The following is a 20,000-nucleotide window of genomic DNA, read 5'->3' as shown; positions in this document are numbered from 1 at the left end:
CAATATTTGATATGATAAGGAATGTATTAATGGAAAAAAATAATATTAATAAATTAGAGGATGGTAATGTTGCTATGTTATTACATGCATATGGTAAATTATTAATAAAAGATGAAGAGTTTATTTTGTATTTACTTATAAATAAAAAACATGTTATACAATATTTAGATTCAAGAAATTTAACTTTATTTTATGTATCTTTAATAAAATTAAATATACATATACCTATATATATATATAATATATTTAAATATTATATAAAAAAAAAATTAAGCACTTTTACAGATTTAGGTCTCACTTCTATATTATATTCATCATCTACTATGTATCCTCCATATTATTTTGATATTCATTTTATTTCTCGTATTCTATTTTTATTAAACAAAAGAAAAGCAAATAGTAAATCATTTTGTCATCAAATTCATGTCTCACTATTCGTAATACACTCATTATATAATTTCGACACATTCTCTTTACCATTCTTATCTTGTATTTATCAACTATTAAATGTAGTCTATGATCATATTAACAAACAAAATTATTATGACATTCATAAATCCAATATACAAAAAAGAATATATCCCTTTCTTCCAAAATACAATATACAAATTCAATCAGAAGTTAATATAGGTCCCTTCATTGTAGACTTTTTATTATTGAACAAAAATCACCATGCTCAATATATGCATACTCACAAATCATTCAAATGAAGAACGAGTAGCAAAATGTAAATCGTATATGTTCATATTTTAACTATTTCATTTTAATTAAAATTAATATAATTTTTTTTTTTTTTTGTGTTCAATTTTTTATGTGTATATAATTAAGAAGGAAAGTATTTTAAAGCATATCCAACAGGTTTATATGTATGTATTTGTATTTGTATTTGTATATGTATTTGTATTTGTGTGTGTGTTTTTTTTTTTTTTTTTTTTTTTTTTTTTTTTTTTTTTTTGTAATGGAATAGCTTTATATATGTACCTTCATTTAATTTTTTACAAATTTGTTTAAAATTATTGTTTTTTTTACTGTACACAAGTAAATGAAAAAAACAAAAAAAAAAAAAAAAAAAATAAAATAAAATAAATAAATAAATAAATATATATATATATATATATATATAATATATATATGATATTTATTGGTGTAGGACCTCATAGAGGTAACGATTTGACAAATTCTCTTATTTCTTGTTTTTGCATTTCCTTATTTTTTAAATGGTCCAAGGCCTTTTTGGGGTCAGTTATTTTTTGATGTGTGTCTTCATCCATTAATACCAATTTTCCACTTTTTATTAAATGATCAATTTGTTTTTCATTCATTTTTAATAAATTGAAAGAATTTATTTGTTGAAAAGATAAATTTAAATCGTCATCATTTGTTAAAAATGAATTAACAAAGGTATGAAAAAAACGATTTTCTTCTTGGTATATTTTTTCAATATAAGTAATTTCTTTATGATAATTTTCTGGTAGTATCTCAACTTTATTTAAAAAAGCTTCATTCAATTCATCACAATATTGAACAAACATAGGATATAATGAATCGTCTTTATTATATCTTCTTAGAAATGTGTCTGTAATTTTTTCATTGGGTATATGTAACCAATATTGTCCTCTTTCTTGTATAATTTGTGTAAATATATTTAACATTTCGATATATGAATCATTCAATTCGATATTCTGTTTTTTTAAATATGAATAAAAATTTTGCAGAGCATCTAATGGTTTATACATATTAGAACATATTAAATTATCATCTTGTGATTCTTTCTTTTCTGTGTCTATATATTCCTCATCGGGTAAAAAAAATAAGCATTTAACCAAACTATTGTTATTATTTATGTGGGCATTAACCAAACCATTTGTCTGATTCTTCCCATCGTTTGTATTAACACAACTATGTGATACTAGCTTATACAACTTTCCTCTCTTGAAACGATTAAGAACACCTTGAAGTGATTCTCTTGTCTGAACAGGTATGTATGGATCACATAAAAAAATATAATTTGACATTAATCTTGCGATAACTAAATTTTGATATTCTTTAAAATGTTGTAATAATTTCAGATGAAATTCTTCTCCTTTATGTTCATAATCTAATGGTTGTAACTCTAAAGGAACTTCTCTTTTAACTGTTTTTAGTTGATTCTGTTTTCTTCTAATATGTGATGTGTTTAAATATTGATAACGTAAATCTTCTATATGAGCTATCCACTTCCAATTATATATTTCTGGAAAAAAACGAAAATTTAAACCTGTCCTTAATAAAAAATATAACATATTTTCTAAAAATAACCTTCTATTTATATCATAATATTCCCATGATGGTAAATTTATCATATAATCATATAATATAGGTGTATCACTCCTCTCATTAAATTTATTAGTTTTTCTATGCCATTCATTTTTTTCAAATGTACAATTTTCATCATCTTCTGGATGTAAATTTTTATTATTCAAATTATATATAGAATGCTTTTCAATAAACGATTGCCAATATAAATCACTATCAATCCATTCATTATTATCAACATTTGATACATTAGGGTTATGAAAATTTATCCACAAGGTTTTCGCACCATCTACTAATAACTTTTTAGAAATTTCCTCTGATTCTTTGCAATTCTTTAGTGCATCTTCAAATATTTTTTCTTCTTCACCTTCTTTTAAATTCCCTTCCTTCTCACCACCCAGTTCTTGTAACATTTTCATTTGGTTATCATAAAAGTTTTTCATGCTAAAATATATGAAATAAATAAATAAATAAATATATATATATATATATACAATATATATTTCACCTATTCATAATATATACATACATATATATATATATATATATATATATATATATATATATTTTTTTTTTTTTTTTTTTTTTTTTTTTTTTTATACCATGATAGGAGCTCCTTGTTACTTATTTTTTCATTCCAATCAACCCAATCAATTGATTTGGATGCTTTCCCTTCCTCCATCTTTATTAAATTCTCCGCTTCATTAATTTTAGAAGTCATTTCTCTCCAATGAGATGTATCTATATCATTTGTTAAGAAAAAACTTAAATCTTGCCATTTCCTTTTATTTGTAGACAAGGTACTAAAATATCTGAACCTCCTGCAAATTATCAAAATTAAGAAATGCACACATTATTATATCACAAAAGGATAAAATATATATACATATATACGTACTATAAATACATTATATCCATCAAAATATACTCATAAATACATATATATATATATATATATATATATATATAAATACCTTTGTATTTTTTTTATTTTTTATTATTTTTTTTTTTTTTTGTTTAAATACCTGTTAAATAATCTTAAAGACTTCATTTCAATTACAAATTAGGAAATTCATTAAAACGTTGCTTTTTTTTTTTTTTTTTTTTTTTTTTTTAATTATTCTTTTGTCCTTCTCATGCCATGTATAAATTTATATAAATATTAACGTGATACAAATTAAATAGTAAATATTCAAAAAAATATACTAAAACATATTCCAATATAAGTAGATAAAAATATATATATTTTATAAAAAAAAAAAATTAAAACATAAAAAAAGTACATACAAATATATATAAATATATTACAAATATAATATATTTTTAAATTATGAAAGGAGAAACAAAATGAAATATTAAAATATATACAATAATTTATTATTATATATACACCTTATTATTTTTTACTTATGTACAGTCAACTTTTCCTTTTTTTTTTTTTTTTTTGTAATACAAGATACATGATAAGATGTAGTACATAAAAGAATAAATTATTACATGTATATTAAAAAAAAAAAAAAAAATATATATATATATATTATGTTGTTGACAAAATAAAGAAGGAAAATATTTTATTTTTTTCATTTGGAATAATAAGCATAAGGTTATTTTAAAAAGAAAAAAAAAAAAAAAAAAAAAAATACCTTAAAAAAATAAAATAAATAATTGATGTGTTACATATTATATATATATATATATATAAATATATTGTATGTTAAGTTTTTACCCAATTCAAAAAAAAAAAAAAAAAAAAAAAAAAACAAAAACAAAATAAATAAAAAAAAAAATAAATAAAATAAAAAAATATTATGAATATATTCATATGTGTTACAATAATCCTGCACTTTTTTTTGTTTTTTAAAAGTTATGATTAGCTTCAATTAGACCTATGAGTTTATGATCATTATCAAAAATGGTGTAATATTTTCTTATAAAAGAATTACCTGGTAAATTAAATAAATAAATAAATATATATATATATATATATATATATATATATATATATATATGTATGTATGTATGTATGTATGTATGTATGTATGTATGTATGTATGTATGTACCATTTAAAATGTAACAAAATAATAAAACAAATATAAGTATTGTTCATAATATATGTATGTATGTATGTATTTTTTTTTTTCATTAAATACCAAAAATGAAAATTGGGCCTCGGGGAGGTGGAACGTCGAGAGGCATTATTCCTATGACGCCTTAGCAAAAAAATAAAATATGTATATATATATATATATATATATAATAATATGCGAATTTTATAATATTTATGGATAGGGTACTATTTTCACAAACATACATTCTAATGTATTATTCTCCTATGAAAAATAAAGATAATTATAAAAATAAAAAATATAAATGATAAATAAAATTATATATATATATATATATATATATATATATTTATTTATTTATTCATTTATATGTTGAAATTCACAGATTTATTTTTACACATTGTAATTATCTCATTTTTGCTTGCTTACAGTGTCCCCTTCTTCTATTATATAATCTTCCGGCATAAAATCCAAGGTAATCTCCTTCCCTTCGACGTTTTTTAAAACAAATGAAATAATAGGCAAACTTTCCTTATTTGAACAGTCCCTCTCTAAATTGATCTTTTCTAATAACGGTTGAATGAAAGTAGACGGTCCAGTTATCTTAAAAAAAAAAAAAAAATTAAATTAAAATAAAATAAATGTTATATATTTTCCAAAGGGATAAATTAAAAAAAATAAAAAATAAAATAAATATTAGTCATTACTAAACTAGATCCTGTATCAATTGCAGCTCTACATTTTTTACTTTCGCAAAGAAATAAATTTTTGTGAGATAGTTGTATATCTAGAAGATTTATTTCCCAATAATCTTATCAGAATAGTTGAATAAATAAATAAATATATATATATATATATTTATATTTTTCATATCATTATAAATTCTTATAAGTATTAGAACACTGTTTTTTTCATTCGTCCTACATAAAGATATAACAGGAAACCATTCAATTGATTTTCCTTCCACTGTATATTTCTTATTCGCCTTTCCAAAGGTAATTGCACCTGACCTGTTCATAAAAAAAAAAAAAAAAAAAAAAAAAAGAAGAAGAATTTTATAGGTAAATTGGCTAGCTACATAAAGAATATACATACATACATACATATATATATATATATATATATATATATATACATATATATACATGTGCATATATGTTTTATCTTTCTTTTTTATACTTTTCTAATTTTTTTGGAACGTAAAAGGAAAAAATATTTCTCTTCAAAAGATTCTAACATTTGTGAATATAAAAATTTCCAATATTTATATCCTTTTTTTTTTTTTTTTTTTTTTTTTTTTAACAATGTTACTTGTTTTTTGATGGTTTCAATTAATGGGGAGGCATATTTATTTTGAGATCTAAAATCAGCTATATATAAGTATATTGTATATATATATGTGAAAATATAATATATATTTTTATATCTATATAAATAAAACATGCATTAAATATATATATTTAATATATAAACTGACGATCGGAAAATCCTAAGCCAACAATCCCATCAAAGGGTAAATCCGAAAAGGGATGTAGCGATTCTTTATAAGAAAAAAAAAAAAAAAAAAAAAAAAAACGAAGTTAATCTTCTATATTTGAATATATAATGAACGAAATATTTATTTTGTATTTATATATTGATATATGTTTTTATAGGAATATATATTATTTATATATACCTTCTATGGCTAATCCTATACATTGATGTTTAATTTTTCTGAAAATAAAATTAAAAGGTCCATTTGTTTAAAGACATATACATTATATGTGATACATATTAATTTATATATGGATGTCATTTTACGTAATCATTTAATATATGAATATAACAATTATAAATTTTTTTTTTTTTTTTTTTTCATAATTGTGTGATTCATTTTTATTACATACAATCCCTTTAAATAGACGTCATCATATGATTGTTCAAGGACTTGATATAAAAAATATAAATATTTTTTTGTTTTAATGGTTACAAGTATATATACATATATATATATATATATATATATATATATTTTTTTTTTATTACTGCTTGTTCCTGTGCCATACTAATATACCACCCAAATAATTTACATGGAGAATAATAAATGAACATGTTCATCCATAAAGAAGAGAGTAAGTGTAAATGTTTTTTCAAATTGGTTTGTGATTATATATATATTTGAAAAACTTACTTGAATGTATGTGTAGACTGATTCTTGATTGTCTATAAAAAAATAAATAATAAACATAAATATTTACTATATATATATATATTTTAGACTTATTATTTCATTTTTACTTTTTAAATTTTTGGTAAAGGTCCTAGACTTGTTAGGATTAAATTTTTTATGGGAAGCACAACCTCCCCTGATCAAAGTAATATATATATATATATATATATATTATATATGTATATGTTTTTTTTTTTTTTTTTTTTTTTTTTTTTATATGTAACAACAAGATGTATATACATATAAACATCCTTCCAATAAATGTTTTTTATGAAGTGCAAGAAATTGAGAAATGAGCTTATATCATTCTCCCATATTTTATATTTTTTACTTGATACATTTCGTTGATGGGATTGCTAGATTACTGGACCCTGTATCAAAAACCACCTTAAATACTTGAGGTGGATTTCCTACCCCTATATCAGCAATAAATTGACTATTATGAAAATTTAATAAATCTTCTTGGATATATGATAATACATTTGGTTTATTTTTTTCCATAAGATAATGAAATTTCTGAACATTTTGTATATATCCTTTGATATTATTTTTAAATCTATTTTCTAATTTTATTTCATTAAAAAATAAATTGTTTTCTTTTCCTAGAGGGATATTTAAAGATCCCTTTTCATTTTCATCATTTTTAAAAATATTTAAAGTATGAATAGGACATATATGAACAAGAACACAAAAAATTAAAATGTATAGGAATATATGGAAGTACGGCATTTTTTTTTTTTTTTTTTTTTTTTTTTTTAATTACATATAAAATTTCTGGAATAAAAACAAGTAAATATATTTTGTAGATAATTTATAAGTTTTTATGATGAATGTTTAAATGGACAAAAAAATAAAAAATAATAAAAAATAAGACTATATGTTAAATGATGAAATAAAAATGATAGGTGTAATAATATATATGTATATAACTTAACGGAGTATATAAATATAAATATATTATATAAATATATTATATATATATTTACATTTTACAAAAAATGTATATACACAAAATGTAAGCAATATATATATATATATATCAACATATACATAATAAATAAGTTTTATTTTTCTTAATTATATTTTAATAAAAGTAACAAATCCTTTTCAGCTTTTGCAATTTCGTTGAGGTTAACATTCTACATAAAAAAAAAAAAAAAAAAAAAAAAAATAAAAAAATAATAAATAAAAAGTATACACATATGCATATATACATATAAAAACATTTACATATAAAAACATTTACATATAAATACATTTACATATAAATACATTTACATATAAATACATTTACATATAAATACATTTACATATTATTGTACCCCCTTTTTAACTTACCAAGTTGTGAATTATTTGTGCTTGAAAAAATTTTTTGATAACGGCGTGGTAATTAAAACACTTATCAACATAATCTTGTAGTTCATATTTTTTATCAGAATATTCAAATAATCTATAAAATTCTTTTGTATAAATAATAAAATCATATGTCCATTTTTCTTCTAGCTTTGTTAAAATTTCAGAGTTTTCCTTTTCTTTTTTTTCCCCTTTGAAAGAATTGATTGACTGGATGAGTTTATCTAAGCAAATAAAAAGAAGGATACACAGATGGTTATACATAATAAAAAAAAATATGCATAAATATGTTATATATAAAAATGTCTATATATATATATATATATGATTAAGTACATACCAGATATAAAAGATAAATTTTCGTATAACTCCTTAGATTTTTCATAAAACAGTTGTTGATCGATTTTTTCTTTTTCAATTTGGTTTTCACTAATTGTATTAAAGCTGTAAATTATAAATAAATAAATAAATAAATAAATAAATAAATAAATAAATACATATATTATATATATATATAATACCAACATGGATATTATATATATATATATATATATATATATGTATTTATTATTTATTTATTTTATTTTATTTTTTTTATTTTTTTGCTTACTTGAAGGAAATGTACTTCATAACAAATGACAAAATGATGATAAAGAAAGTTATAATTATCAACATGAGGGGTTTAATAAAAATATGAGTTATGGGAAGATTATACATGACAAGAAAATTGTTCATATATTTTTCATCGCTTGAAGGAAAGAATTTATATATTTGCAATGTAACAACATTTCGTTCAGAAAAAAAATCGATCCATTCCTTTTTTTTGGTAGTTTGTACATGTACATAATTTTTAAGATTATCATTATTTATTAAAACATCATAAGAATAAGATGGCAAACATATATTTATAATTAATTGTTTAATATAAAAACTTTTAATTGTTGGAGAAATGTCTACTTTATATGCATATACATTTCTTTTATTTTTTATTTTATATAAGTTTGAAAAATGATAAAATGTATTAAAGAAATGGAATTTCCAACCACCTAATAAAGGATATCTAGGTTTTACATCAAATTTTAAAATGTTTTTTTTTTTCTCATCATCATATATTTCTTCACCTCGAATTAAATATATTTTCCCTAGATCATCAAAATAATTGTAATCGTAAATGTTATAATCAATTTTTGATTCAAGAGAATATATGATGCTATTATGTTTATCCGTCTTGTTCCTAGGAAAATGAGACTTTGAATTATTTTTAATAGGAATATTATTAACCGTATCATTTTTATTCTCCATATTTATAAATCCAATATTATCTGAACCATTTATTGCTTCCCCTGTATTAGATCCTCCCGGTGAGGTATATCTACTTTCATAATCACTTAATATATATCTATCAAATTTATTTATTTTTGCAGCATTGTTTTTTAAAAAGTATTCTTCCTTTTCATATATATAACCTAAAGAGGATATGTTAATATTTTTTATTACTTTTTCAAAATAACCTAAATTATAATCACACACAAAATATAATAAAATCTTGTTTCCTAAATTAAATGATTCTATATTATGTTCATATTCTATAATGTAATTTTTATCATTTATTTTTTTTAAGCCTTTTAAAAAACATGCATCATCTAAGCTTACAATATCACAAGCCTCACATAAATTTATTTCTATCCGTTCATATTTTTCAACTTGATATGGTAACAAAATCTTTGAAGATAAATAAAATAATACATTTTGTTTATTTATAAAATCTATTTCTAAGGGATATGGGAAATAAGGCTGACCTAGTGTATACGATAATTTAACAAGAACATTTTCTTCCAATTTTAATTTTCTACTTAATATTATTTCATACACTCTTAAATTAAAATGTGATAAGTCAACATCATCATTAAATGGATCTATGTTCATTTCTTCTATATCTTTTGTATCTTTTAAAATATTATGCTTAAGAACATTTCCTTCATCATCAAGGGCATACAAGTTGGTTCCCTACAAAAAATAAAAAAATAATAAATAAAATAAAAAATAATGTGTAATGTATGATATATATATATATATATATATATATATATATTTTATTTATTTATTTATTCATTTACATATGCATATTTATTTATACTCATTAAAACTTATAACTGCTTAAATATATACCTGGTATGCCTCATGGTAAGGTAATAAAAAAAGGAAATTTTCTACTAACGTATCTTGGACATTTTTTAATTTCCCTTTTATAACAATTTCTACATAATTATTTTTTAAATTAATATATTTACTCACATGTTCATATATTAAGCTATTCGGCTTTTTCATATATTTCTTTTCTATATCATTTTTATAAACATTTATATATTCTATATCGATATTAACGAGTTTTTCAAAAATATCTATATTTAATTTTCCATGTACATAAATAAAAAATACAAATCTTATAAAAGTAACATAAATTAATTTCATTTTTTACACATGTGTTCACGACTTTGTAATATTACTAATATGTTTTTTTTTTTTTTTCCTTTCAACGACAAAAATATTATATATATATATATATATATATATATATATATATGTATATGTATTGTTTTATTTTTAGGTTGACAAAACAATATATTTATAATGATAATATTTTTATTAAATTGTAATTTTTATTTATTTAAAACAATACATACATACATATATACATACATACATATATACATATATACATAAAATGAGGAAAAAAATTCGCTCTTTCAAGTTGAAAAGTAATAATTATTTTTGTAATAAAATAAAATATATTGTAGAAGAGAAATTATTACATCTTATATATAAATGTATATAAACATATTTCCTTTTTTAAAAATTGAAATGATAAAATATAATTTTCTTTAAAATAACGCGATTAATAAGGAAATGTTAAACAAATAAATATATATACATATATATATATATATATATATATATAATATATTTTTTTTTTTTCCCTATAAATATTAGTAATATTATAATATACACACATAGAATATATATATATATATATATATATATATATATATATTTATTTATTTATTTATTTATTTATGTTATATGTTTATTTGTATATTCTTTTACTTTTCTATCACTAAAAATATGAGAACTCATATATATATGATAATAAAAATATATTTTTTTTTTTACTTATATTATCTTTTAAGATAATATAAAGAGAAAGAACCTAAGTAAGGAAGAGAATATAAAAAGAGAGAAAACATAAATCAGACTTACCATTTTGTTTTTTTATTTTAAAATAAAAATATCTCACAGAAGTTATACACAAGTATATATATTATTCTAAATATATAATATATATATATATATATATATTTTTTTTTTTTTTTTTTTTTTTTATTATATTATGAAACGTTTACAAGATATAATTTTTTCGAAACAACCATTCAAAATTATATTTCTGTTTAATTTTTTTATGGCATAATAATATATTATATTTTATATATTTATAATATTTGGGTTATGCTAAAAAAAAAAAAAAAAAAAAAGTAAGGACATGTAAACAATAACAAAAGCAAATTTTTGAATAATGACAATATTTATATATAATAATTTAAACAAGGAAATATGATATATATTACAAAAAAAAAAATTGAACCAAAAAAGAAAACTAAATATGAGAAAAAAAAAAAAAAACGTTTACATTTTTATAAATCCTTCTACAATGACATCACTCCATATATATTTAAATAATAAATAATATAAAATTAAAACTTACTCGTTCTTTTTTTATAATATTATATATTTAAAAAAAAAAAAAAAAATTTTTTGTAGGGTTTTTAAATAATATATATAATATATATATTATATATAAATATATTTTTATTATTTATTTTATATATTATTTATTTATTTATTTATTTATTCATTTATTCATTTATTTTTTTATATTTTTATATTTTTAAATCTTAAATTTTAAGAAAGAACAGGAAAAAGGATCGTCAATAAAAAAAAAAAAAAAAAAAAAAAAAAATTCCATTTTATTCCTCTTTTATTATATATATATATATATATATATATATACGTATAATTATATATTATATATATATAATAAAATATATTTATATAAATATAATTACATTCTTTTTAAAATATATTTATTTATTTTTATTGTTTTTATAAATATATAATAATAATATATTATATATATATTTTTTTTTTTTTATAATATCATTTTTTACAAAAGAAAAAATTATTTTAATTTTGCGAAACTAAAAATTTTTTGTTCTACCGTAAATAAATATTAAATAATTAAAAATATATAAAAATACAAATATTTTTGAATAAATAATAAATTTATTTTTAAAAATTCGTTTGGTTAATATTTTTGTTACCATTTGTTTATTTATTTTTTTTGTTGGTTTTATATTTTTAATATATATAATATATTTTATATATAATATATTTTATATATAATATATTTTATATATAACATATTTTATATATAATATATTTTATATATAATATATTTCATATATAATATATTTTATATATAATATATTTCATATATAATATATTTCATATATAATAGCGTGCGAAAAGAATCAAATATATATCTATATTTATATAATAATAACATCGCAGAGACCTGTACCCTTATTATTTTATATAATAATTTTGTCAGAATACATTTTTTTATAAATATTAACACAATAAAAAATATGAACAATGGCTCTAAATATTATGGATAGGATTTTAAATTTGGAAGTCCCAGAGAGTGGTAACAATTCCATAAATATTATATTAGGTGTTGTTAATATTTTTTTTTTTGGAATTGGTATGATAATATTAGGAATAATAAATAAAGATATAGATGATTTAATAATCGGTATCTTACAACTACTTGTACCTTTAATAGGATGGATATGGGCTGTATTCTGGGGTATTCTTATAGTTATCAAAAATTCCAGATGATTAAATATAATATATGTTGTTAACTTATTTTATTATAAAAATTATAAATATATTTTGTTAACTTATTTTATTATAAAAATTATAAATATATTTTGTTAACATTTTTTTTTTATAAAAATTATAAATATATTTTGTTAACATATTTTATTATAAAAATTATAAATATATTTTGTTAATATATTTATCATAAAAATCATAAATATATTTTGTTATATATATTCTTCTTTTAAAGTCATTATATATTTTTTTTATTTCTGATTTGTATACTTATAAATTATTTTTAATTTAATCCTTGTTTTGTTTTTAAAATGTTTATATTGAACCTTCTTTTTTTTTTTTTTTTTTTTTTTTAAACTTAAAAAATTTATATAATTTTTTTTTTTTCTTTTTGATTGTAATATGAAATGATTTTTGTAGACTTTTATTTTTTCATATTTGTTATGCAAAACAAGAAAAAAAAAAAATAAGAAAAATATAAATATAAATATAAATATAAATAAATATATAAATGTATATATATTTATATATATATTTATATATATATATATATTTTTTTTTTTTTTCTTTATATATAACACAAGGGCACACATATACCTTTCCTTTTTATTTATTTTATTTTTTTAAAAAAATAAGGATCTAGTATGAAGTTTATAGAATTAGTATTCTTTTTATTATCTTCCCTTCCGACTGCTATTCCTTTATTTTTTTGTTCAGAACACTGTGTTTTATTATTACTTCTCATGTTATTATAATAATAGGGATGTGCAACATATGTACCACGTGTAGTATTTAAATAATTATTATAAAAATGTAAAGACTTCATATATTTCCTGTCATCATTTCTATATATATCATCCATTCTATTTTTCTCAACACACTTGTTCGTAATATCCTGTTCTTTTGTTAAATGTGTAAAATTAATATACCTTTTAATATCATTATTTTTACTTTTATTTTTATTTCCCCCCTCACATTTTATATGATTAATATAATCATACGTCTTTCCATAACATGACGACCTGTTTTTTGGTGGATATATAAAATATAATGTTTTATTATTTATTAAACATGAGGACTTTTTATTTTCCTCATTTTCACAAGCTGACGTTATATTGTTCTTATCCGTATCATCATTTTTTTTCTGAACCCCTTTAGAATGATTTAAAGAATCAACTGGATTGTTAATATATAAGCTAGGATAATCATAATAATTATTATTATAATTATTTTTATTATAATTATTTTTATTATAATTATTATTATTATTATTATTATAATTATTATTATTATTATTATTATTATTATTTATTTGTTTTTGTGATGATACTTTTATATTTTCTCCTTCATTATAATCTACTTTTTTGTATCCTATATTATGAGGTGGCACATGAACAGGAGAGCTATTCTCAACATCTATCTTGTTTGTAATATTATGTTGTGCTCCTTTCTTTTTATTCATATAATTAACACTCTTTACCATTTCTAAATATGCTTTGTTCTCATCATTTTTAAATAGTAAATATGTATGAGGAGTTCTATTCTCTACACTTTTAAATTTAACTATATTTTTTTTTTTATCCCCATCCTGATCATTAGTGGGCTGACAAATATGTAGATTTGGGTTGTTATTTTTGGTACATATCCTTTCGTGTTTATCATTTATTATATGTATATCTTTATTTACATTTACATTTACATTTTTTTTCAAAGGAGTAGATATATCTCCATATGATTCTGTCATATATTCCCTTGATATATTTTTTATCTTTTCGTTAGTTTTATTATAATTTTGTCTAGCATTACTTGTATGAATTATATTTACTATTTCGATTTCCTTTTTATTATCATCACACATATTGTTTTTACTTTTATCACACATATTGTTTTTATTATCATCACACATATTGTTTTTATTTTTATCACACATATTGTTTTTACTTTTATCACACATATTGTTTTTATTTTTATCACATATATTATCCTTGTAATTTTTCGAATCATCCATTTTTAACTTTTCTTTTCCGTCCCCATTATATATATACTTATTATACCATTCATACAATAATCCTCCCTCCTTATTTTTTATAAGATCGCTCTTTTTCTTTTTTTTCATATCTCTAGAAACTTTTAGATTGCCCATATTTTCTATCTTATCCTTTATACCCTTTTTAAAATAACGCATGTATATTTTCTTTTTTTCTAATTCTTTTGAAATATTATTTAAATTATATTCCACTTTATTTTGATGCTTGCTATTTTTCATCCTTACTAATTGATTAGTTTTTTTCCCTCCGGAAATAATCATATTCTTTTTATTTTCTATTTGCGTTCCCTTGTTTTTTAAACATTGAAATTTGGAATTCTTTATCATTTTATTTTCTTTTTCATTCTTTTTCTTTATATCTATAATATTATCATGTTTCTTTGTAGCAATTGTTGTTGTGTTTTTCCTTTCTATTTTTTTTTTTTTTAATCCGATATTTTCCTTTTTACCTTTGTCCTTTAACTTGTTTCTTATAACAGTAATATTTCCCTTAATCTTTTCTTCATTTTGATGTGTCTTTGAGAATTTTTTCACAACATTGTTATTATTACTATTATTATTGTAATTATTTTTTTTATTTATATCGTCCTTTTTATTTATGTCACCCTTTTTATTTATATCGTCCTTTTTATTTATATCGTCCTTTTTATTTATATCATTCTTTTTATTTATGTTATCCTTTTTATTTATGTCATCCTTTTTATTTATATCTTCCTTTTTATTTATATCATCCTTTTTAATTTTTTTTTTTTTTTCAAACATTGCCGACATTTCATCAAGAAACTTTTCTAGCCCTACATGTTGATCCCTCTTGATGTTTTTTTTATCGTCTCCTTTTTTTTTTTTATTCTGTATATTATCCACATTACAATATGTTACACATGTATTTCTTTTTAAAGTATGTAACTTATTTTTGACATCCTTTGTCGTATCGTTGATTGGATATGCTACTGTCTTCCTACTTGCTATTGTTAATGGTATATATATATTTTTTTTTTTTTTTCTTTCTTTTTCCTTTTCTTTTTCTTTTTCCTTTTCTGTATATGACGAGGGTAATATTTTGATGAGACCTTTCATCTGTTTTTTTTTATTATTTTCCAATGATTTATCCTTATAATCTATATCATTACCCTTTTTATCTATCTTGTGTATATTATCCACATTGTTTATAATTTCCATATTGTATATATCTCCATTTTTATAACACCCCTCATCACAACTAACATACAAATCACTTTCTGATTCTCGAACAATTTCATTAGTGGCAATATGTTCCTCTTTATATTCTTCGAAATCATTACTATTATTATTATTATGATTATTATTATAATTATCATTAAATTTTTTATTATTTTTATTATTTTTATTATTTTTATTATTTTTTTTGGTAACTTCCAAACGTAAACTTGGTTGTTTGAAATGGTCTACGTCTTCATTCAATATGTTAATATTATCTTTATGCGTTTTTGTGTTTCCTTCATTCTTCCCTTTTTTTTGTTTAGAAATAGTACTTTTCTTAATCTCCTTTGTGAATAGTTCATCGTTATTTTTATTTTTGTTCTTGTCTCCTAGTACATTATTATTATTATTGTTGTTGTTTCTTTTTTCACTTACTTTTTGGGATGGTGTATTAATTTTTTTTATCACATTTATATTATCATCATCCCTTTTTTTGGATGATGTAATAGCTCTCTTACTCTCCTTTTTTGATATAAACAATTTATTAACTAACGCTTTGGTAGCTGGTCCTTTATAATTAATATTATTTCCATTATTTTTATTTTCACCTTTTATATTGCTTGCCACACACATCGTATGTCTAAAAATATTAGAAGCGCTTATTTTGTGTATTTCAATTGAATTATTAGACTTATCAAAATAATTTTTCATGTTTTTACATAAAAATTTGGATGATACTTCTGATGTAATAGTATGTCTATTTTGTAATGAATGCATTCCCAAATCATAATTACAATAATTCTTTTTATTATTGTGTTTCTCTTTGTGCGGTACATTATTCGATTCTCCTTTTTTTTTTATCATCACCTCTTTTTTATTATATTTATCGATATGTTCCATATTTTTCACATCTTTCACATTATTCACATTATTCACATTATTCACATTTTTGACATTATTCACATTTTTGACATCTTTCACATTATTCACATTTTTTACATTTTTCACATTTTTTACATTTTTCTTATTTTCCATATTTCCCATATTATTATCTTTATTTAAAAAATCAAAATATACATCCTCTCCTTTATCCTCTCCTTTCACATCCCTTATTTCATTTTTTAACATGACAGTCTTATCATTCAGATTATCCAACTTCACATCTACATGTCGTACAAACCGTATGGGCCTTAATTTTTTATGTGTATCATTTCTTTTATATAATTTAAAAAAAAAACGAATTTTTCTTTTTTTCTCATGATTTCTCATTTTTATCCTTTTCTTTTTTATAAGTAGTTTATTTTGTGATATCATTTTTTTTCGTCTCCCACATTTGTTATCTTGATATATCATCATATAGTTATCTTTATTTATATCTATCCAATGTTTATATTTAATATCTCTACTTTCTTTATTAATTATTAAATCTTTATCAAGATCTTCTATATCTATAGACCAGTTACTTCTCTCTAGTTCATTTTGCAGATTTTTTTCTTCGTCTTTTATTTCTTTTTCTAATTCTAAAATTAGTTTATTTTCCAGTTGACATTTAACAAAACTATTTTCCTTACACATTTCATTCTGTATCTCGCTCCGAGACAGATTTATTTCAAAATGTGAAGTATCCAAATTCGATATAATTATAGAACCGTCTTTGGATAATAATAATTCCGACTTTTTTTTTCTCATGTCATCTGTTCTTATATGTGACGGCAAAGGATCTACATATTTTTCTACCTCATCTTTTATTTTATTGAAAATATTATCATCTACCTTATTAAAATTAATACCATCTGTCTTATTAAAATTAATACCATCTGTCTTATTAAAATTAATACCATCTGTCTTATTAAAATTAATACCATCTATCTTATTAAAATTACTACCATCTGTCTTATTAAAATTAATACCATCTACCTTATTAAAATTACTACCGTCCACCTTACTAACAATTTTATTCGTCTGATCAATTTTCATTAAAGGGTCCATACCAATCTCATTTTCACCCTTCAATATTTCGTTACACCCGTACATATCTAAATCATTTTTTTTTTTCATCTCTAGTAATTTGTTTTTCAATATTTGCGTGTTCATATTTAAACTAAATACAAATGATGAATATTCATTGAAGGTATCATTTTTTGAAGATATCTTATTTTGTTGTATTTTATCATAATCTTCTTTTATAATTACAGAATGTGTATTTGTATGTGTGTAGTTATTTATGTCACACATACTGTTTATCAAAATATTGATCTCTGTCGTTTGTTTCTTTTTTTCTTTCCCCTTATCATAACTACTACTACAACAATTATTACAACATTTATTACTACTACTACTATCATTATTATTATTATTATCATTATTGTGCTTGTCATATGTATCCACCACATTTTTAATTCCTTTCATTTTACCTTCTCCAAAAATGTCTACCATATCTTCATGATTTTCCAAGCACATCTCTCCTTTATTATTGAAAAAAGGAGGACCTTCCTTTTTCTTATTTACCATTTCTTTAGTTAACAAAACATTCAGAGATGTATCCTTTGTATTCACATCAGATGTTATATCCAAATTTTTTATTTTCTTTTCATTTGTTCTTAGTTCTATCAACTTGTAAATACCTTTTTGATAACTGTTGAGAATATTCGTTTTGAACGTTTCGTTAAGATCATCATTAGAGTTCATCAATCCATAACACATATTATTAATCACTTTATCATGAACTTTATTTTTTTTATCATCTTCTATATGCCTAGGATCACATTCTCCTTTTTTATTATCATTACATAAACGGTTGTAAATATCTCCCTCATCTAAGTACATTTTACCACAATAATTATTCCTTTTAACACGTTCGGTATTTCTCTCACACACTTTTGTGTAAGCACCGCCTCGAACAAAACGTCCTTTATTCATATGTATACATTCCCTTTTGGCAACATTTCCATTATGTGGTTTCATAGATATATTATCCTGAACATTATTTTGTTTTACCTTTTCAATGAAAACAGCATTTTTATTTTTTATGTTATCCAAATTGTTATTATTATTATTATTGTTATTATTATTGTTATTATTATTGTTATTGTTATTACTTTTATTTTTATTATTATTATTATTATTATTATTAAATTTTTTTTTCGGCTCTTCAAACTTGGGAACATTACAAGGTGGCTGTCCACTGTTGTTACCATTAATACGTGTTAAATTCAGTGGCACATGCATATTTTTATATAACAAAGTATTCTTTTTATAATCATCTCCATCATTTTCTTTATATACTATATCTATTTTATTATGAAAAGGATATATTTTATTTGGTAATCGATTCTTTTGATTTAATGAATTATCAGAGGAAGAGACAAATACATGCTCATAAATATAAAATTGTATAATGGAATCATGATATATAGGGATATTATTTTTTTTCGCATATTTTTCTATTTGAAGAGAAAGTTTGAAAGAACATAAATTTTTTCCTTTGTCTTCATCATTATTATTACACATATTATTGTTATTCGTTTTATTATTAGATGTGTTATTTTTGTTATTATTATCTTTGTTTATATATAAATTAAAATTGTGTATAGGAAATATATTTCCTTTGAACCAATCATGATTAAGAGCTTCATTTATATTATACCTTATATTGAAATTTGGATGTAAACAATTAAAAATTAAATCAATAACTTGTTTTGATAAATGTAATCCTTTTTTTTCTTTTAATAATTGTTTATAATTTTTATTTTTAAACATTTTCCAATAAATATCTTTGTCTAAAGAACATTTAAAAAGTTCATGTTTTGTTAAACAAAAATAAAGAATATATCCAACACAAAATATATCTACCTTTGTTGGATCATATTTACATTTCATATATATTTCAGGAGG

At 20.2% G+C, this 20,000-nt stretch overlaps 6 protein-coding genes across 6 annotated transcripts in view; 2 read left to right on the top strand and 4 right to left on the bottom strand.

Moving 5' to 3' along the window:
• Positions 1–710, top strand: part of PF3D7_0311900 (heptatricopeptide repeat-containing protein, putative) — a gene marked incomplete at both ends in the record, with an annotated part of 2,307 nt that extends 1,597 nt beyond the window's left edge. Inside the window, one exon of the mRNA XM_001351156.1 lies at positions 1–710. This exon is cut by the window's left edge and continues 1,597 nt beyond it. Within this exon, the coding sequence (XP_001351192.1) occupies positions 1–710 (710 nt within the window).
• A 444-nt stretch (positions 711–1,154) lies between these two features.
• Positions 1,155–3,346, bottom strand: PF3D7_0311800 (ATP synthase F0 subunit d-like protein, putative; the record flags this gene model as incomplete). The annotated part of the gene is made up of 3 exons (XM_001351155.1): positions 1,155–2,739; positions 2,898–3,116; positions 3,321–3,346. The coding sequence occupies 3 exons, from the start codon at positions 3,344–3,346 to the stop codon at positions 1,155–1,157; spliced, it is 1,830 nt and encodes a 609-aa protein (XP_001351191.1).
• Positions 3,347–4,152: 806 nt separating this feature from the next.
• On the bottom strand, positions 4,153–7,303 carry PF3D7_0311700 (plasmepsin VI; the record flags this gene model as incomplete). The annotated part of the gene is made up of 15 exons (XM_001351154.1): positions 4,153–4,238; positions 4,447–4,506; positions 4,608–4,626; positions 4,792–4,965; positions 5,070–5,173; positions 5,287–5,372; positions 5,542–5,594; positions 5,674–5,732; positions 5,840–5,902; positions 6,041–6,078; positions 6,252–6,291; positions 6,391–6,409; positions 6,536–6,567; positions 6,643–6,710; positions 6,906–7,303. The coding sequence occupies 15 exons, from the start codon at positions 7,301–7,303 to the stop codon at positions 4,153–4,155; spliced, it is 1,299 nt and encodes a 432-aa protein (XP_001351190.1).
• A 344-nt stretch (positions 7,304–7,647) lies between these two features.
• Positions 7,648–10,399, bottom strand: PF3D7_0311600 (dolichyl-diphosphooligosaccharide--protein glycosyltransferase subunit OST1, putative; the record flags this gene model as incomplete). The annotated part of the gene is made up of 5 exons (XM_001351153.1): positions 7,648–7,713; positions 7,913–8,151; positions 8,268–8,371; positions 8,538–9,934; positions 10,097–10,399. 5 exons carry the CDS (start codon positions 10,397–10,399, stop codon positions 7,648–7,650), a joined length of 2,109 nt encoding a protein of 702 aa, XP_001351189.1.
• Positions 10,400–12,637: 2,238 nt separating this feature from the next.
• Positions 12,638–12,883, top strand: PF3D7_0311500 (conserved protein, unknown function; the record flags this gene model as incomplete). The annotated part of the gene is made up of 1 exon (XM_001351152.1): positions 12,638–12,883. The coding sequence occupies one exon, from the start codon at positions 12,638–12,640 to the stop codon at positions 12,881–12,883; it is 246 nt and encodes an 81-aa protein (XP_001351188.1).
• A 607-nt stretch (positions 12,884–13,490) lies between these two features.
• PF3D7_0311400 (kinase-related protein PKRP, putative) overlaps positions 13,491–20,000 on the bottom strand; it is a gene marked incomplete at both ends in the record, with an annotated part of 7,707 nt that continues 1,197 nt past the window's right edge. The window contains one exon of the mRNA XM_001351151.1: positions 13,491–20,000. This exon is cut by the window's right edge and continues 615 nt beyond it. Coding sequence (XP_001351187.1) covers positions 13,491–20,000 — 6,510 coding nt within the window.

Source organism: Plasmodium falciparum, assembly GCF_000002765.6.
Source record: "Plasmodium falciparum 3D7 genome assembly, chromosome: 3".
NCBI classification, from domain to species: domain Eukaryota; phylum Apicomplexa; class Aconoidasida; order Haemosporida; family Plasmodiidae; genus Plasmodium; species Plasmodium falciparum.
The sequence above is the reverse complement of the archived record's forward strand: the minus strand, read 5'-3'. Positions and strand labels throughout refer to the sequence as shown.